The following is a 21676-nucleotide window of genomic DNA, read 5'->3' on the forward strand; positions in this document are numbered from 1 at the left end:
CCACAGTTCAAAAGCATCAATTCTTCAGATTTGTCAGTAACTTTTGTTTAATGTTATTTAAGTGTATTTGATTTGTGCTGTTCATTTCTGTTGCATAGCTAAGTGTTTCAGTTTAACATGTATATACACATACACATTCTTTTTCATATTCTTTTCAATTATTTCATGTTCTTTTCTATTCTGGTTGTTAGCAACTTCTAGGTCCCAGCTTGGAACTTCTGTTGGCAACTTCCTAGTCCAGTGGGTTAAGAAGGGGGTGTCTGCAGGGGAGCAGCCTTCACTTTATGAGGGGAGCATCTGAAGGGCAGGGCACTGCTTCACCAGGAATTCAAGCCTGAGCCTAGGGAGGGTCCTCATGAGGGGAAGCCGGAGATAATCAGTGTGAGACAAACACCACCCCCAACACTTCACGATGCACACAAAGCAAACCAGGGGAGAAAAAGGAAAATAGGTAACTCTTCCTGTGCCTGGTAAGTAGCTTCAGTCTGTTGGCCACTTTGTGACTATTATCCAGGCAAGAATACTGGAGTGGGTTGCCGTGCCCTTCTTCAGGGCATCTTCCCGACCCAGGAATTGAACCTGTAGTCTCTTAAGTGTCCTGCATTCACAGGCAGATTTTTTTTTTTAACCACTAGGACTCTTCTGTTTTCACTTCATTTTTTGTCAGAAGGATGCAAAGAAATGGTAATATGTGTACAAATGTATGCCTACAATCTCTCACCTCTCCACTCTTACCGGCACAAATTGACTTTCGTTGTTGTTGCTTTTTGTTTTCCTGAAACCTGGCCTTTTCCGTAAATATACATGATATTTATGTGGCTTCAATAATAGTTAAGATAGAATGCTACATTCAGCCTTTTTTTTTCCTCCTCTGAACGTTGAGATTGATTGATTCTTTTAATTTCTTTTCCTTTTTTTAAAAATTGAAGTTTAGTTAGTGTTGTGTTAGTTTCAAGTGTACAGCAGGGTGATTCAGTTGTGTGTGTGTGTGTGTGTGTGTGCGCGTGTACACATACATATTACTGCCCTGTACCACGATTCTTTGCCGTTCTAGGTTGGCTGTTAAAAGGTATTGAACATAGTTCCCTGTGCTGTTCTGTAGGTCCTTACTGTTTATCTATTTTTTATACAGTCGTGTATATCCATTAATCCTGAACTCCTAGTTTATACCCTGCCATATCCCCTGTGGTAACCGTAACTTTGTTACCTCTGTCTATGAGTCCGTTTCTATTTTATAATTAAGGTTGATTGATTCTTAATGGAAGTCCTCGGAACAGCCAGGACACTTCAAGCAGCCTTTCCCGTTCCACTCTTCTACTCTCTGAAGGCTGAACTATTTTATCAAAAGGCGCTTTATTAAAGTAGCAGGAAGCTATCCTAATTGCTTTCAGATCTCTGTGTGTTTTGGGGCTCAGATGGTTAAAGTGCGGTTTATCTTATATTCCAGTCATTTTACTTAGGCTGGTTTAATATTGTCTGTTTACTTAGAAAGTGTTTTTTGTGCCCACACCCCATTTCAGTAGTCTCTTCTCACATTTATGCATTGTTATTGATACTAACTGAACAGCAGCGGGTAATGCACACCTGTGTTCACTTGGGCTACCACTTTGGGGCTTTGTATTTGTTCGTCGGGTGACCCTTTTCTGTATCAGTGAATTACTTTGGACAAAACTCAAACCCCTGATGGGAGTGTGAGCTGTTTGATGCCCATATAAAATCTTTTAATACCTCTGCCATTTCCTCTAGTGCATGGATTTACAGAAGCCTGAGGAGACTTGGTATTTATTGAAGATGGAAATTGTTTGAGCAGTCAATAACAAAATGAATTAATATGTGACATATTTTGTGAAGCCCATTGTAAATATAATTTAAAACATTAAAAAAAAAACACTTCTCAGATTCTCTCCTGAAACCCTTCTTTTTCCATGTGATAGATACATATTTTATTTTTTGAAGGAGTTTATCAAACTTTTATGGCTTAAACTGTTTGCTCTCTCATTATTTGGAATATTGGCTTTAATGATGGTTTTTTCATCTTGTGAGTTAACTTTTCTATTAAAATGAGTTAACTTTTCTGTTACAAATGTATTTGAAAACTTATAAATCTCAAGCTCTTTAATATATGAACCCCCCCACACACCTTGATTTGATATATTTAATGAAAAAATAGTTTGGAGAATCAAGCTCTTGTGTTTAATTTATTTCAGTGGTGTAGTACTTATGTATTCCTGTTGGTGAACAGTCTTTCCCATAACTCAGTGCCTTTTATTTCTTTTTTCTTTACACAAACACAAAATTACAGGCATTCATTCCTCCTATGTGCTTTTGTCTTTGATGATACCCGCTACAGGCTCTTAAAAAGGACATTCCACCTAATGTTGTGAGTTTTGTTTACCCTTGAGAGTGCTTAGTCATTTAGCTTCTTGACTTCAGTGTATAGAAATGTCTGTGTTTGTTCAGAATTACAATGATGGCACCCAAGAAGCCAAGTTAGGACACAGACACCTCCTGGCCTCCAGACTCTCTCCTGATAACCTGGATTTTGTTCTGCTGGTTTCATTAGGTCCCTTTTCTCAAGCTTGTCATAACGACTGGTTTGCTTTGAATGAGAGAAACCCTCTCTTGGGCAGAGTTGATCTTGGTATTGAAGATCAATACCAATACTTGGTATTTGCTTGTTCTTTCTCCGGAATGCCATGGGAAGGCACAAAATAGGGTTCTTCTTGGTTATGCTCCACATTGCTCAGTAGTTATGTCTTTCTTCCCTTGGCCGTGTGCTAGTTTCCTGGGGCTCAAGTCCTTGCTAAATAGAGTAAAGCGGCAATGGAGCAAGGTCTTGGCTCCTGCTTTTTCCTTTTCGTATTATTTCTCTCCACTCATCGCTTTCCTATACTTGGGGAGACATATTTATTTCACTTTGAGCAAATGTAACTATAGGTCTTAAACTATAGCTTGTTAGTGATTTGTTTTGGTTCCTAGCCTTCAAAATGAAGTCATCCATGGGTAGAAATGTTGGGGCAGGGAATGATGGTCTAAGACAAGCAGAAGAAATACACATTCCCTTTAGAAGGTTTGGTAAGTTTGGAAATGAAACTATATCCAAGGTTGAACACCAGTCTCCAAGGTTCATAGGTAAAGAAAGTGGACAGTTGCCAATCCTTTGGACATGTCTTATGACCGACCATTCTCCACCAACATCACCATTATTCATACTCATGTATGGGAAGACCAGATCTATTCCCTCCATTATTTCAGCATTTTGAGGCAGCTGAGGGCCCTCATTGAATACTTCAAGGTAACCACTCACCAGGCTGAATCTCAAGATTCAGCCACAGGTATCTCTCTCAGTTCTGTCAACAAAAATATAAAGATTTAAAGCTGTAGTTAGAGGAGGGCTCCTATTCATTACCTTCACTTGTCCAATAACCCTGGATGTGTGTTAGGCTAAAGGTACCCTATCACGCTAATTCAATCTCTAGACACTAATTCCTCTGCATAGGCCTAGCGGGCGTGCTGATTAGGATGCAGAGTTTTCCAGTACAGATTCTTAGAGCCGGTTGTGCTTCTCACCCGGATGCAGGTGCTGCCAATGTAGACTGTTCTGACACCTTCTTCCATTTCACAGGAACCGACAGTGGTGAAGTCCTCCCTGACTCCATCCCATCAGCTCCTGGGACTCTGCCTCATTTCATAGAGGAGCCAGACGATGCTTATATCATCAAGAGCAACCCCATTGCACTGAGATGCAAAGCAAGGCCAGCCATGCAGATATTCTTCAAATGCAACGGCGAGTGGGTCCATCAGAATGAGCATGTCTCTGAGGAGAGTCTGGATGAGAGTTCAGGTAAGAATGGGAAGCAACGGAAGAATCTGTGGTGGCTTCTCAGATTTTTCTGTCAATATGACTGGGGAAACCTGTGTTAAGTCAGACACCTTATTTGAGTGAAGTCATGTTAACAGTATCCGAGGAATATAAGAGGAAGTCGTGTCTTGAAATGACCCCACAACACTCCTGCTGGTCTACTCCAATATGGTAGACGAGCATTTTTTATTTTCCTGCTCTATATCACATTAAGACCTAATTTTGTATAAAAGTTAATATTCTCCCTGGAAATAAAATCAGGCAGTCACTGTTTTCATTTTCTGAATTCTGAATATTTTTTTCATGACATAAATCTTTCAAGAAGCACCCTTTTAAGCAGCCTAAATTCAGTTTCTCTAATCTTTCTTCCTGGCTATTATTCTTGTATGCTTCATTCTTTACAGCTGATGGTTTCTAATTGTCTGAGTTCTTTTGATTACTGTGTAATGATAAAGAAGTTCACATTAGAAGACCAGATTTGAATAGGATCTCCTGTATAAAAGAATTTCAGGACCATCTTTATTAGCTGGCTGATTTGTCTGGTGAGGAGTGATGATGAGAATAGTGATCATATTAGCTAATATTTATTGAGCACTTACTATTTAACCAGACCTTATCTAAGCTTCTGATACACATTATCCTACTGTCTTCTCAACAGCCCTCTGGGATAAATAATGCTGTTATTGCCTTCTTATAAATAAGGGAACGGAGGCTCAAAGAGATTAAGTAAACTGTGGGCTTGTGCTGGATATCTAAATAAGATCATTTGACTCAAAACTTTCAGAATGTATTACTTTTATATTTTAGCATATAATAAAAACAGTATATGCTTTTGAACTTTGGCTTCTCTGACTAACAGAAAATTTAGCCTCATCCTAAATCCAATTTGATGTTACTCTATGTTATTGATTTTTATTAGTTCTAAACTTACTAGATGTCAGATTTGGAATAAATAAAGTCATGAATAATTAGGAAGTTGTATCAGCTTAATTTATTAACTATATACCAGTCCTGTTTAGTACACTAAGCTAAGTCTTTCAGAGTATTCCAGGAAGGGGAGGAGGCAAACTCTGATGTAGACCTTCATACCTACTAATAGGTATGACCTATTATAAGCTACTAATATATTATGACCAGTATAAGTGCAAATGAAGTTATGATAAATGTCTAAAGAGAAGTAGATGGTGCTAGGGAGGATTTTAAAAAATCATGTCTAACTGGGACTCTCAGGAAAGGTGTGGAAGGAATAGCATTTGAAAGGAGCATTGAATATGTGATTCTATTAAGCATAATTGATGCTACACTCTCTTGAAGAGAGAGGGGTCTCAGAGGTCAATATTAGCAAATGAAAGAAAGCTGAGTGTGTGTTCTACTTAGTTTGGTTTGGTTGAAATATAAAATTGATACAGGAGATAGCAGTTGATAGCTGGAAAACAGCTGAATTAGTGGCATGAAAGACCTCAAATATCAGAGCAAGAAGTCCTTTACTCAATTTTATGGATATTTTCTTAATGGTAGGGAATGATTATATTGACATACAGGAATGCAATGGCTTTGAAACTATACTTCAAAAGATGAATCTGGAACAAGCCTTTGGGATGGTAAGGAGAAGCAGGAATGGAGAAGTTAAGAGACTTGAGTAATTCAGCTGAGAAAGTAAGGTCTGCTTCTTGAGAAATGGCCACAGAAATAAGAACTAGATAGCTAATGTGACAAGCAGTGTCACAAATCGGACATAATAGCTGAATGATTGAATGAATGGAGAAATAAAAATGAATCTCTTAACAGAAGGAAAAGGGTTATGCAATTAATATTAGTAATCACATTAGCAAGGAGAAAAGTCTGAGATCATTGTTTGAACAAACTATACTTGAAATACTTATGGGATAATGAAGAGATATAGATCTGGAACTAAGGTCCTCATCGTAAAGAGTGAAGCCATGGAGATGGAGGAGTTGTCAAGAGAGAATGGGCAATATGACAAGAAAATGGACCTAGAGACGCAGACACACCTCCTGAGGAGTCAGAAGAGGAACATCCGCACCCAACAAGGAAGTAAGCAGGGTATGCTGTGTTCCAAAGCAGAGGGGGAAAATCATTCCATAAAGATCTTCAGATATTACTCTGTCTCTGCCTAGGAACAATGAAGGAGGCAAAGAACTGAACATATATATCAACAGTGCTAACGATTATGCAGTTCTGAGCTAATTTGGGTTTGTAGCATAAATGTATCAAAAGGTAGAGAATCACAATTCCCTAATCATTCCACTTGGGAATTAGAATGAGGAAGAAAACAGAAGTGCTTATTTTAGATATACTATTTTTCAGACCAAAAGCATGCTTAGAATTCCAGTTTCTAAATGTGAGGATGGGAAGGGATCTCAGTGGTCAACATAACAGCTCTGTTTTGTTTATTAAAATAAAAGGTTCCAAGAAATACAAGTAGTTCTTGGCATAGCTATTGCTAGAACCCAGATCTCCTGATCTTCACTATGGATATGTTTCCTTGGAACTATAAAGGACCATACGATTCCTATGGTCTCCTTCCCAATCAAAATATTGACAAATTTCCTTACTGACATCAGGATGGGTTTCATCACCTGTCTCAGCATTTTCTACCATCAAACTGTTTAATGTTTAATTTCCCAAGTATAATCCTTATCGCTATTCCACTGGAGTTTGTCTGTTCCTTTCCATCTCAGCCATGTCTCCAAGGGCTAATCCCTTATTTTATGTTGTATTTCCAGCACTGATAGAAGTTGGTAACAATTAAAGGTATAGAGACATTTCCAGGATTCCAGGTATAGTTTCCTCCTTTAAAGAAGGGTTTGGCAAAAATCAAAACCAATGAAAAGAACAAACTGAATCTTCGTATTGGGAAAGTTTTTGCTTCTGTGTTCCAAAGATTGGGATCATGGAGAGACCTAGGTGAATAAATCTGGTGTTAAGAGAGTTTGAGTCACAAACAGCAATCTCATTTACCTTTGCATGAAGACTTCCAAGAAAACTCTTGATATTTGGGGAGAGAGCAACAAAGGGAACAGCATTGCCCATAGGACAAAAGCCTATAGAACAATGTGAAATATGAAAGGTATATGTCTCTTAAACTCAGCTAGTCCAACTGGAGAGGGACTCAGATACTAGTGGCTCCATAGGGTTGTGTGTTTTTTCCTCAGACATTTCTGTCCTAGATTTTGCCAATAATGAACTGAAAGTAGCAGAAAACCTTTGGGTAAACTGCTGCAAATAACAGATAGGAAGAACATTGAAAAATGGTCAGCTATTATTTTATACTACTGCTAGAAAATCCTATATCCATTCTCATTTAAAAACCTCTTGATAAATATTGCAGGCCCATTTAACACTCTACCCTCTTGTAATTTCACAACATTCAGTTTTGTCATTGCTTCCTGCTTTTAATTCCTTTCTCATTGCTAGGCAACTCCATGTCTTGAAGACAGCGGCGTTGATTACATTCTCTGCCTCCATGTAAAAGGCTCTGCCTTTGCTTCCTTTAAAAAACAAATAAAATTAAAAAAGACCAATAAAAGTCACAAATTTCAAAGGAACTTGGAAGAACAAAAAAAATCATAAATGACAAAATCTGAAGAGATTATACACTGATTTTAAAAAACAAGTGTTTGAGAAAGAACTTAAATTTTAACAACTACCTTTTGAAAAGAATTTAATAAGCACAACCTTTTCTTCCAAGTTATTTTGATTGAATCAATAGAAAAGAAATGTCTCTCCCTAAAACTGTTTTTTTCTTCTGTGTGCTTAATGAAAATCGCTGTCTACCGAACACTGCAATTATGTTTCCAAAGCTCTGTATTCAGTGGAAAAGTGGACACTGGAGCAAGATGAGTGGAGATATTAGACCCCAAACTAATGCATAAGTGCAATTAAGTTTGGAAACAAAATGGCCTCAGGTATTGAAAAATAGATGCATTACCCCTCCCTTGGGTTTCTTCACTGTGGAGCTGGAGAACAGGAGTTGGCTACCTTACAGCCTTAATGGCTTTTGATGGGGTCTGAAAAATAGTTCCTGCCAGTCCAGGGGGAGTGAATGACACCAGGAGACCAAGAACAGTGGGACCACATTTGACCAGGGGTAGACTGACGCGACGCAGCAGCAGCAGCAGAAGAGAATTATCCATGCTGTTAAGAAGTTGAAAAGTATCTGCTTCAATATCTTTGGCCAACATGGTCTCCATTTTTTAATCCCAGAGAACTTTGATATCCTTTTTACTTACAGGTTTTCTTTCTTCACTGAACTAATGGGAAATGCATAGGACCTGGGAATGCTGGGAGTCCACATAGAATCTTTTGTATTTCCAAATTGGAAGCAATAAGTCCTTTCAGTTGTTAAAGGCTGCAAACTGCCTTTGGTCTTTTCTGGTAATTTGGCCCCGTCATCTAACAGTTCAAATAAGAAGAAAAAGGATTGTGTGTTTTCATGCAATTTAGCTTGGAAAACCCAGAGCAAGAGTTCTTTCCTGCAAAAGGCACAATTTATTTGACATGAGTTACTGTGTTTGCACAGACATGGCTATACCTCTTAGTAATGTACACTTGTAGTTCTCTGCACAAGCCAAGCAATCCCCTTTCATTTGTTCTGCCTCATTTCATTTGGAAATATGGGAAGTCTTCTTCCTTTATTTTTCTTCAGTTAACATCTGGAGTTGAGAGGCAGTCCCAGTTCAGGCATCGTGCCCCTGAGAAAAGGGTGGATTGTTCCAGTAACCCAGAAATTAAGAGTTTTAATATAATAAGCAAGTGTGTGTGCACACACACACACACAGAGAAGAACAATAACCAGGAAAACTCATCCTTGGCAAGCAGGATAATGTAGCCTGTGGGAAGCTTGAGTTATCAATAAGCTTAGCTACTTCTTTATTGTTCAATAAAAACGGAGTTCCCTTAACAAGCCTCCCTGGTTCTTATTCTGCCTTGGAGATATCGAACTCTAATGAGTGAAATAATGTGTATTTCAATGCATTATGGGAAAAGTCTCAACTCCAGTAAACTAATATTTTTCTTCTTAAAGAATATCATTTCAGGGATTTCACTGAGAGATTTCCTTCATAAAGAACTGGAGTCACTCTCTGGGGAGAAGAGGTTAATGGATTGTGTTGAGAAAAGGGAGAAGAACAGAAATAAAAATGTATTAAATCTTTAAAATTTATATCTAAGAACTTTGCTATGCCGGTGGTGGGGATTTGGATATAGTATCTTCCAGAAAACCATTAATTTGAAGTTACCTTCAGTGTTCACAAATCACCAGGATACATTTGGGAAGCATATATTTGAGACCACAGAACACAGAAAAATCCATCTCTCAACCGTTCCATTGCCAGTTTGTTGGTTTAAAACTCACGTTTATAGAAACATTCTTCCACCCCACCCAGGTTTTATCCTGTTCATTACTCTGTTTCTCAGAGAGGACCCACCTATTCTAAAAAGGTGTTCGGGAAAATATTATGAATTCCTTCCCAAAATTTGTGACAGAACATGCAGACCTTGTCTTGTGTGTCTAATTTAAATCTGTCCTACCAAAAAAAAGCTGTTTAATATCATTTCATTCATAGCAGAGACAGAAGGCAGCTAACCATCTTATATAATTTAATGGCAAATCACGATATCAGCCCGATATTTGTTCTAAACCCTAAATTCTTAAGCAGTGTCTTTGGACTTTTATAGTCTTTTCTGTTCATACAGCATTTAGAAGTGTGTTTGTTTATGCGAAATGGGAATTATAAAGATATTTTAGAAACTGAGGATAGTCCTGTGGTTAAGAGTGTCAATATTAGTGCAGTATGACACCTACCATTTTTGAGATCTGTTTATCCATTTACAGACTTTCTTAAGGTATGTATGTTGCTTAGTATCCTTTCACTTCAGCTTTGCCTTGTATAACATGGCAGTTATAATTGTATCTACTCTGGAAACTATAGTAGGGGTGGTAGAACCTAACGTGTGTGACATACTTAGCTCAAGGTCTGGTATATAGCAAATTCCCAGTCGAGGTTAGCCTTCAAAATGATAAATATAAAACTGCTAAAATTGTGTGTTATTTTATCTTTTCAGTTGTAAAACATTTCATTGTGTTTTACAGTATTACCAATGTTTAAATAGACGCAGTAGTAGTTTCTATGCTTCTAAAAACAAATAGAAAATTATGAACTTTTACAGTTCCAAAAAGTGCTGGTATGTTGTTGTTGTTCATTCACTAAGTCATGTCTGACTCTTTGCAACCCCATGAATCGCAGCACCTGAGGCTTCCCTGTCCTTAACCATCTCCCAGAGCTTGCTCACACTCATGTCCGTTGAGTCAGTGATGCCATCCAAGCATCTCATCCTCTGCCACCCTCTTCTCTTGTCCTCAATCTTTCCCAGCATCTGTATTATTAACAGGTAAAGAGTTGTCTTTCATGGAATGACATCTCATTTGCCTAGGATTCACTGCATTGATACACATTTTGTCTTGGTGATTCCCAGAGCCCCTGGTATCACCTAGGGAGATAGAATTGGTGGGATAATCTCAGGATGATTTACTACCAGGAAGTTGTTGTAGTGTCTGCAGGAATGAAAAGCCATTGACTGGGGCAACAGGGTTGGAAATCATGAGTGGGTTACCCACAAGCTGTGAGTGTGAGGTCTGAGTAAGTCATTCAGGGGTCCTGTCCTCTAAATAACTCTCCCTTCCCTACTCCTGCCTCTTAAGTTTCCCTTCTGTCTGTTATCAGACCACACTATCGAGTTAATTTACTTTCCTCTGCCAGACACCTCTGTGATGATTAATTCTAATCTCCGGTGAGGATGAAACTGGAGAGCTTGGGTGTATTCTTAGTTTCTGTACTTAAGACTGAACTTGCCATACTTCTGAGGGATACGTGGAGTGGTTATTATCCAGGGGAAACTAAAGAGTATTCATTAGGCATAGTGCACTTTCAAAGAAGGATTTTTTTTTTTTTTTATCAAAATACATTTTAATCTTGTTGCTAGGATAAAGTGGCAAAAGACATTTAGCCCTAATTAAGCATCTGCCAGTAAAATGAAATATGGATCTACCTCTCAATTAGCTCCATTTAATTTGCTACTTTCAGTATAGCATGTTGGCCTGAAGACGTGTAAGCTCCCTTAAGAAATGGAAGCACAGTTCCATCTAAAGGCTTCTTTGCATCTCAAAGTTTTAAAACTTCAAATACGGATCAGATTCATGTGTCTTTACTAGAGCCTTGCCCTAGACCCCGAGCTAAATACTGGGCCTTCAGGTTGTAGGTAGAATGGCGCCCACCCTAGAAGCTTTTGGTGGTGCTATAGAGAGGTTAAAAGCTTATCTTGTGTGATCTTTGGCCACCTGTGCTTCTCCTGTTGTAGAATTTGTCACACTCCAACATTTGGGCAGGTTGAAGTGTCTCCTGCTCTATCCACAGCTCCTTGAGAACGAGAATCTTCATCATTTGCTTTGTCACAGTATCTTCAGCGCCTGGCAAAGTAGCAAGCATATCTGAGGCCTCAGTACAATGTTTTAAAATAATGTATGTTGTCAACTGTGTCTTTGATCTTTTTCTTATGATACGGGACCTGCAGCAAAATAATAGGACTAGTAACACCATGGTTTTAAGATGATGGATATGATGACGTTAATAGAAGTAAAGGGACATACAAATGATATAATGATTAGTCAAGAATGATATGTTCTTCAAAATTTGGGGAAGCTTACTGTTTGAGTCTACTTTCTGGGCTCTAAACCTTGGCTTCCTGTTGTTGTTCAGTCACCAATCATGTCCAATTCTGTGCATCCCCATGGATTACAGCATACCCTTCTTCCCTCTCCTTCACTGTCTCCTGGAGCGTGCTCAAATTCATGTCCATTGAATTGGTAATGGCATCTAACCATCTCTTTCTCTATCGCCCCCTTCTCCTCCTGCCCTCAATCTTTCCAGGCATCAAGGTGTTTTCCAAAGAGTTGGCTCTTCGAATCAGATGGCCAAAGTATTACAGTTTCAGCATCAATCCTTCCAATGAATATTCAGGGTTGATTTCCTTTAGAATTGACTAGTTTGACCTCCTTGGGGCTCTCAAGAGTCTTCTCCAGCACCACAATTTGAAAGCATTCTTTGGCGCTCAGCTTTCCTTATGGTCCAGCTCTCACATCTGTACATGATTACTAGAAAAACCATAGCTTCCGCTACTTTTGTTGGCAGAATGACATCTCTGTTTTTAAATTTTAATTGATCCTTGCTGTCTAGGTTTGTCATAGCTTTCCTTCAAAGGAGCAAACGTCTTTTAATTTTATGGCTGCAGTCACTATCCACCATAGTGGATTCATTTTGGGGCCCCCCAAAATAAAATCTGTTGCTTCCACTTTTTTCCCCTTCTATTTGCCAGGAAGTGGTGGTACTAGGTACTAGATTCCATTATCTTATTTTTTCTAATGCTGAGTTTCAAGCCAGCTTCTTCACTCTCCTCTACTACCTGGACTGCTGCTGCTGCTAAGTTGCTTCAGTCGTGTCCAACTCTGTGCGACCCCATAGACGGAAGCCCACCAGGCTTCCCCGTCCCTGGGATTCTCCAGGCAACAACACTGGAGTGGATTGCCATTTCCTTCTCCAATGCATGAAAGTGAAAAGTCAAAGTGAAGTTGCTCGGTCGTGTCTGACTCTTCGCGACCACATGGACTGCAGCCTACCAGGCTCCTCCGTCCATGGGATTTTCCAGGCAAGAGTACTGGAGTGGGTTGCCATCGCCTTCTCCGACTACCTGAACTAGTAAGAGACAAATGGGAAATGGCCCCTTGCATACATGGTGGAGTCACTTCTTCAAGTAGAATGGGCTGTTTTCCCTCTTCTTAGTAGACAGTGGAATGAGATGGGGCTGTGTCAGAGCCAGGTACACACATCAGAGGGAATGAGGGATCTAAGGAGATGCTGGTCTGTTAAAGGAGGTTCTTGAATAAGAGGTGGTTGCTTCTCGTGGGCAGTTTGATATTTTTTTTTTTTTCTCTTGCCCTAAATTGAGCAAGATCCCATGCTACTCGTGAAGTTGTATTAGAATAGTTCTTTGGAGCTTTATCTGTGGAAGCTAACTCAGTAGACTCATTCTCTGGGCTAATTCCCGATCATGAAACTGCTCAGTGTAGCAAACCAGGCCTGCACTAGGCATGACACGGGCTAGAACAGCCCAGGGAAATGGGCACGGAGATCACGCTGGAAAACAGTTCACCACAATCTAGTTGCAAGCCTCTTAACTACTTTTGTGTGGTTTGAAAATATTACAGGAGGAAGAGGGATTCTCCTTTTTTCCCCTTGAATCTGGTTATTTAGTTATCTGAGTATCCCACTACAGAGAACTTCCAAAGACTGAACATTCAGTTGTGGTGACATGTTTAGCCTCAGAGAACCATGTGAAACCCTCCCCATCCACCCATCCCCAGGTACACCTGAGAACTGGTTTGCAGAAAAAACCATGGCAGGATGGTATTGATGGGCTTCCTGAAAGTCTGATAATAATCAGAAGATGAAAAGCAGAGGGACAGCTGTTAGGTACTGGCTGCAGCTGGCATGGTGCTGAATGTTAAGTACTACTCTAGAACCCTTTTCTAAAGAACAAGTTAGGACTTAAGCTAGAGCCCTTTTGTTAAAAGTGGACCAGAAATAAATACTCTGTATCATCTTAGGGAAAAACTCAAATGGGCTTTTTGGTCAACCTGATAACGTTCAGCCTTTTTCTCTCTGTTTCCTCCTTTCTTCTAATATCTCTCTTCTCTGAACAGTGAAACATATACTTCAATTAGTTTGAAAATTCCCTAACTTTTATTCTCCCAACAGGATTAGACCTGCTAAGAGTAACTAGTGTTTCCTATCTGATAAATACGGGGATTATAGCAATAACTGCTGTCAGCATTTTTCTCATTTAAACAAATAACGGTGACACATGATGAAGCTCTGTGCGGCTCTGTTGTGTTTAGTACACGCGGAGCAATTACTCATCCACTGCCAACATTCGTCTCTCTACAACTAAACCATCCACAGCGTAGAAAGCTTATTAGCATTTCAGTTCCATAGTCATATTTTTATCTTCTGTAAGACTCTCCTCCATAACAAAGGCTGATGGTTATAATTTGCACAATAATTTAAAGGGTTGGACTTTTCCGTGCCTATTAGAGTTGCACAAGTTATCAGGTACCAGGCTCGTCTTATTTATGACATGCCAGCTTCCATTTGCCTGGGATTTTTGTTCCCCTGTAGCACTTCCTCTGAACAAGTTAGCTGTCATCTCTTGAGATGGAGAAGTAGATGATGATCTCTACAACAGTATTCATTGAGGGGGGCTGGGGGGTGGGTAAAGGTGTCCGGAAATAGAGCTGCTTTCAACGAATGTTTCTCAGATGTGATTTCTCATGTATATATGTAAATGCACACATTTATACATTTATGTGTATACGTTTATTAATGCATGTACACACTGTGCTCAGTCGTGTCTGACTCTTTGTGATCCCATGGACTGTAGCCCGCTAAGCTCCTCTGTCCATGGGATTTCCCAGACAAGAATACTGCAGTGGGTTGCCGTTTCCTCCTCCAGGGGATCTTCTGGACCTGGGGATCAAACCTGCATCTCTTAGGTCTCCTGCATTGGCAGATAGATTCTTTACCTTTGCACCAACTGTGTGTGTGCTGTGCTTAGTTGCTCAGTCCTGTCCAACTCTCTGCAACCCCATGGACTGTCAGGCTCCTCTGAGGGCTGCCAGGCTCCTCTGTCCATGGGGATTCTCCAGGCAAGAATACTGGAGTGGGTTGCCACTGTCTCCTCCAGGCGATCTTCCCAACCCAGGGATCAAGCCCAGGTCTCCCTCATTGGAGGCAGATTCTTTACCATCTGAGCCACCAGGGAAGACCACACCACCCGGGAAGCACTTTATTAATGCATATATATATATATATACACATACATACATACACACACTATATCACTCAAAGAACAATAGTGAAGGTTTACGAGAGTATATATACTCTTCCCTGGTGGCTCAGATGGTAAAGTGTCTGCCTATAATGCAGGAGACCCCGGCTCAGTCCCTGGTTTGGGAAGATCTCCTGGAGGAGGAAATGGCAACCCATTCCAGTATTCTTGCCTGGAAAATCCCATGGATAGAGGAGCCTGGTAGGCTACAATCCATGGGGTTGCAAAGAGTCGGACATGACTGAGTGACTTCACTTCACTTCATGAGAGTATATACTATTTAAGTTTTTATTTTTATGAAATGTTTTTTGTTATGGTGGAGAAAAGTATAATGGAGACAAACTGCCATTTCCCACGGGTTTTCCTGGAGAGTATGGTTGACAAGGCTAAATACTTCACGTTAGAAGAAAAAGGCCTGGTATGGAGAGCACACTATACTTTGTGGGAGAGGGGAGGTTAGCTAATTCACTTGTGGCCTTCTTTTTTAATTTGAATACAGTTGTTTTACAATGTTGTTAGTTTCTGCTGTATGATAAGTGAGTCAGCCCTAAGTAGACATGTATCCCCTCTCTCGGGCCTCCCTCCCACTCTGCCCCCTCCCACCCCTTGAAGGTCCTCGTAGAGAACCCAGCTGAGCTTCCAGTGTTATACAGCAGCTTACCACTAGCTACCTATTGTACACGTGATAGTGTAAATGTGAAGATGCTACGCTCTCGATTCAGACTGCCCTCCCCTCACCCGCTGTGTTCACATGTCCATTATCTATATCTCTGCTTTGGAATTGGGCTCATTTGTACCATTTTTTCTAGGTTTCATATATATGGATTCATATACAGTATTTGTTTTTCTCTTTCTGACTTACTTCACACTATAGGACAGACTCTAGGTCCATCTATGTCTGTACGAATAACTCTCTTTCATTCCTTTTACTGGCTGAGTAATATTCCATTGTATATATATGTACCACATCTTCTTTATCCATTCATCTGTCATCAGACACTTACATTGTTCCCATGTCCTAACTGTTATAAACAGTCCTTCAGTGAACACTGGGGGTACATGTGTCCTTTTGAATTATAGTTTCCTCAGGGTATTTCCCCACTTGTGCCAGTAGGATTGCTGACTCATATGGTAGTTTTATTTTTAGTTTTCCTAGAGGGGATGGCTTCACAAGACTAAAGACCTCATGTTAGAGGGAAAAAAAAAAAAGCCTAAGCCAGAGAGATGCTATACTATTTTTTGGGGGGGAGGGGGTGGTGTGTAGATTGCAGAATTACTTATAGCTTTTTAGAGAAGGCTGACACACCAACGCTACCTTCCAAAGCATACTGTGTTTAGAAATAGTTGGTTGATACTCATTCCACTTCTCCAAACCCACAGGGAGCCTCTTTGAAGGACTTGAAACCAAGGCACTGTAATGCTGAAATCATGACTTCAGCATTCCCCTTTCAGCTGCGGTTAGTCTGAATGAGAGGTTGCAAGACTTCCTGACATGAATGGGGTGAGATCAATATGACCTTCCCTGTGGGAGTCTGTGGCCAACTGTCTGTGCTTTCCAAAGCAAATGTATGGCTGTCCATGTGTAGTAACTGTGTTTATCAAGGTTTAGTATTTGATTCTCTGACATCTCAGGGTCTCGCTGACCTTCAAGGGACTGTCTTACCCAGGGATAGCTCATTCCTAGAGATGCAAATGACTCACCTGTAAGCACGTCCTTCATAAGCAAACCAACAGATACAGAGCTTTACCCCCAATATTCCTTTTATTAAACTCTTATTCTCCTGCCCTAACCTGGGACCAGGTACCAGACAAGTAGCAACAGCCATTCTCTCCCAGAGTCCACTGAAATGAAGCAAACTCACCAACTCTAAATCTTTTTACCTTGCCTCTCCAGTTCTTCCCAAGGAAACTGCAATAAAGTCTCTTTCCCATGTCTCCTGACCCCTCTGCCTCCTGACAGACCCTGGTGCTTCCCCATGTAGCCCTGGGTGATGTGCCTCCTGTTTCTAGGGATCTATGAGTATAAACTTACTCCATGTCTGACTGTCTTCCTCTGTCTCATTAAAACAGGCCCCAGGTACCCTTTAAGCACCAAAGTGCCTAGGTTAACTCATAGCATGTTTTAAGGTTTGGATAGGAAATTCTCTGCTTTATAAACACGATGACCTTGAACCATTTTGAGATGCTATTTATCTTCATTTGCAACCTAGAAGAAGCTGATGGGTTTAGATATTCTTAAGAGAAAATAAAAATAAGTGTGTGTAATACACATGCAAATATATATATGTGTATATATATATGTAAATATATATTTGTGTGTGTATATATACACACACAAATACATATGTGTATATACTTTGGGCTTCTCAGGTGACACAGTGGTAAAGAATCTGCCTGCCAATCCTGGAGACACAAGAGACACAGGTTCATCAGTGGGTTGCGAAGATCCCCTGGAGAAGGGAATGGTAACTCACTCCAGTATTCTTGCCTGGGAAATCCCATGGACAGAGAAGCCTGGCAGGCTAAAGTCTGTGGTGTTGCAAAGAGTCAGACATGAGTAAGCACACCCACACGATGATATATAATTTGTGTGTGTGTGTATTTCTCTCTCTTTCTCTTTACTTATATATATGTAGGGCTTCCCTGGTAGCACAGTTGGTAAAAAATCCAGACATTTCTCCAAAGAAGACATACAGATGGCTAACAAACACATGAAAAGATGCTCAACATCACTCATTATCAGAGAAATGCAAATCAAAACCACAATGAGGTACCATTTCACGCCAGTCAGAATGGCTGCTATCCAAAAGTCTATAAGCAATAAATGCTGGAGAGGGTGTGGAGAAAAGGGAACCCTCTTACACTGTTGGTGGGGATGCAAACTAGTCCAGCCATTATGGAGAACAGTGTGGAGATTGCTTAAAAAACTGGAAATAGAACTGCCATATGACCCAGCAATCCCACTGCTGGGCATACACACTGAGGAAACCAGAAGGGAAAGAGACACGTGTACCCCAATGTTCATCGCAGCACTGTTTATAATAGCCAGGACATGGAAGCAACCTAGATGTCCATCAGCAGATGAATGGATAAGAAAGCTGTGGTACATATACACAATGGAGTATTACTCAGCCATTAAAAAGAATACATTTGAATCAGTTCTAATGAGGTGTCTGACTGGAGCCTATTATACAGAGTGAAATAAGCCAGAAAGAAGAACACCAATACAGTATACTAACACATATATATGGAATTTAGAAAGAAGGTAACAATAAACCTGTATATGAGACAGCAAAAGAGACACAGATGTATTGAACAGTCTTTTGGACTCTGTGGGAGAGGGCAAGGGCAGGATGATATGGGAGAATGGCATTGAAACATGTAAATTATCATATGTGAAATGAATCGCCAGTCCAGGTTCGATGCATGATACAGGATGCTCGGGGCTGGTGCACTGGGATGACCCAGAGGGATGGGATGGGGAGGGAGGTGGGAGGGGAGTGTAGGTTGGGGAACACATGTACACCCGTGGTGGATTCATGTCAATGTATGGCAAAACCAATACAATATTGTAAAATAAATTAATTAACTAAAAAAAAAAGAATCCACCTGCAATGCAGAAGACTCCGGTTCGATTCCTGGGTCAGAAAGATCTGCTGGAGAAGGGATAAGCTACCCACTCCAGTATTCTTGGGCTTCCCTTGTGGCTAAGCTGGTAAAAAATCCGACTAAAATGCGGAAGACCTGGGTATATATATTCCTTTTTAGCCTGAACAGATTTTTGACTCACTGAATGCTTCTTCAGAGAGAGCTGATTGCCAAATGTCTTGTCTCTAAGTCTCCTTATTCGATGACAGGGGAACTCAGGCATATCAATTACCCCACCTTATACCTGGATGCACTGATTTAACAACAGAATGATCTCTGTTCGTTTCCAAGGCAAACCATTCAATATCACAGTAATCCAAGCCTATGCCCCAACCAGTAACGCTGAAGAAGCTGCAGTTGAATGGTTCTATGAAGACCTACAAGACCTTTTAAAACTAACACCCAAAAAAGATGTCTTTTCATTATAGGGGATTGGAATGCCAAAGTAGGAAGTCAAGAAACACCTAGAGTAACAGGCAAATTTGGCCTTGGAGTATGGAATGAAGCAGGGCAAAGGCTAATAGAGTTTTGCCAAGAGAACACACTGGTCATAACAAACACCCTCTTCCAACAACACGAGTGGAGACTCTATACATGGGCATCACCAGATGGTCAACACCAAAATCAGATTGATTATATTCTTTGCAGCCAAAGATGCAGAAGCCCTATACAGTCAGCAAAAACAAGACTGGGAGCTGACTGTGGCTCAGACGATGAACTCCTTATTACCAAATTCAGACTTAAATTGAAGAAAGTAGGGAAAACCACTAGACCATTCAGGTATGACCTAAATCAAATCCCTTATGATTATACAGTGGAAGTGAGAAATAGATTTAAGGCACTAGATCTGGTATACAGAGTGCCTGATGAACTATGGATGGAGGTTTGTGACATTGTACAGGAGACAGGGATCAAGACCATCCCATGGAAAAGAAATGCAAAAAAGCAAAATGGCTGTCTGGGGAGGCCTTACAAATAGCTGTGAAAAGAAGAGAAGCGAAAAGCAAAGGAGAAAAGGAAAGATATACTCATCTGAATGCAGAGTTCCAAAGAATAGCAAGGAGAGATAAGAAAGCCTTCCTCAGTGATCAATGCAAAGAAATAGAGGAAAACAACAGAATGGGAAAGACTAGAGATCTCTTCAAGAAAATTGGAGATGCCAAGGGTGCATTTCATGCAAAGATGAGCTCGATAAAGGACAGAAATGGTATGGACCTAACAGAAGCAGAAGATATTAAGAAGAGGTGGCAACAATACACAGAAGAACTGTACAAAAATGATCTTCACAACCAAGATAATCATGATGGTGTGATCACTCACCTAGAGCCAGACATCCTGGAATGTGAAGTCAAGTGGGCCTTAGAAAGCCATCACTACGAACAAACCTAATGGAGGTGATGGAATTCCAGTTGAGCTATTCCAAATCCTGAAAGATGATGCTGTGAAAGTGCTGCCGTCAGTAGGCCAGCAAATTTGGAAAACTCAGCAGTGGCCACAGGACTGGAAAAGTTCAGCTTTGATTCCAATCCCAAAGAAAGGAAATGCCAAAGAATGCTCAAACTACAGCACAATTGCACTCATCTCACACGCTATTAAAGTAAAGCTCAAAATTCTCCAAGCCAGCCTTCAGCAATACATGAACCGTGAACTTCCAGATGTTCAAGCTGGTTTTAGAAAAGGCAGAGGAACCAGAGATCAAATTGCCAACATCCGCTGGATCATCGAAAAAGCAAGAGAGTTCTGAAAAACATCTATTTCTGCTTTATTGACCATGCCAAAGCCTTTGACTGTGTGGATCACAAGAAACTGTGGAAAATTCTGAAAGAGATGGGAATACCAGACCACCTGACCTGCCTCTTGAGAAACCTATATGCAGGTCAGGAAGCAACAGTTAGAACTGGACATGGAACAACAGACTGGTTCAAATCGGGAAAGGAGTAAGTCAAGGCTGTATATTGTCACCCTGCTTATTTAACTTATATGCAGAGTACATCATGAGAAACTCTGGGCTGGAAGAAGCACAAGCTGGACTCAAGATTGCCGGGAGAAATATCAATAACCTCAGATATGCAGATGACACCACCCTTATGGCAGAAAGTGAAGAGGAACTAAAAAGCCTCTGGATGAAAGTGAGAGAGGAGAGTGAAAAAGTTGGCTTAAAGCTCAACATTCAGAAAACAAAGATCATGGCATCTGGTCCCATCACTTCATGGGAAATAGATGGGGAAACAGTGGAAACAGTGTCAGACTTTATTTTTCTGGCCTCCAAAATCACTGCAGATGGTGACTGCAGCCATGAAATTAAAAGACGCTTACTCCTTGGAAGGAAAGTTATGACCAACCTAGATAGCATATTCAAAAGCAGAGACATTACTTTGCCAACAAAGGTCCATCTAGTCAAGGCTATGGTTTTTCCAGTGGTCATGTATGGATGTGAGAGTTGGACTGTGAAGAAAGCTGAGCGCTGAAGAATTGATGCTTTTGAACTGTGGTGTTGGAGAAGACTCTTGAGAGTCCCTTGGACTGCAAGGAGATCCAACCAGTCCAGTCTGAAGGACATCAGCCCTGGGATGTCTTTGGAGGGAATGATGCTAAAGCTGAAACTCCAGTACTTTGGCCACCTCACGCAAAGAATTGACTCATTGGAAAAGACTCTGATGCTGGAAGGGATTGGGGGCAAGAGGAGAAGGGGACGACAGAGGATGAGATGGCTGGATGGCATCACTGACTCCATGGACCTGAGTCTGAGTGAACTCCAGGAGTTGCTGATGGACAGGGAGGCCTGGTGTGCTGAGATTCATGGGGTCACAGAGTCGGACACAACTGAGCAACTGATCTGAACTGAACTGAACTGAAATCTTCTTTCCTGTTCGATGTAGGAGATGGCTTTCTGGACTTAAATCTCTGATAAGGTAAAAGGTGTGCTTCTGTGCCCTGTGCAGAGATGTGAATGATCAACTGTCCTCAAGATGATTTTCTATGCGTGGTACCTCCCAGAAACTCAGAAAGTCTCACTCAAATTGTTTACATGCTGATTGATGTGACCCTAAAGTGCTGTCATCACACACTATAAATAACATGTCATTGGTTGAACGGAAGGCAGTGTTTCCCCAGACTGAGTATTTCACCTCATTCTTGTTCTTTAAATCCTACCAGCACCCAGGGTATAATCAAATTCTACCTCCTGTACCAAGAGTCCCTGGC

General features: G+C 40.6%; 1 protein-coding gene across 1 annotated transcript in view; it reads left to right on the forward strand.

The window, feature by feature from the left end:
* UNC5D (unc-5 netrin receptor D) overlaps positions 1 to 21676 on the forward strand; it is a 637872-nt gene that overhangs the window by 350965 nt on the left and 265231 nt on the right. Inside the window, exon 2 of the mRNA NM_001192518.3 lies at positions 3626 to 3844. Coding sequence (NP_001179447.1) covers positions 3626 to 3844 — 219 coding nt within the window. The remainder of the gene's footprint in view (positions 1 to 3625; positions 3845 to 21676) is intronic.

Source organism: Bos taurus, chromosome 27, assembly GCF_002263795.3.
Source record: "Bos taurus isolate L1 Dominette 01449 registration number 42190680 breed Hereford chromosome 27, ARS-UCD2.0, whole genome shotgun sequence".
NCBI lineage: Eukaryota > Metazoa > Chordata > Mammalia > Artiodactyla > Bovidae > Bos > Bos taurus.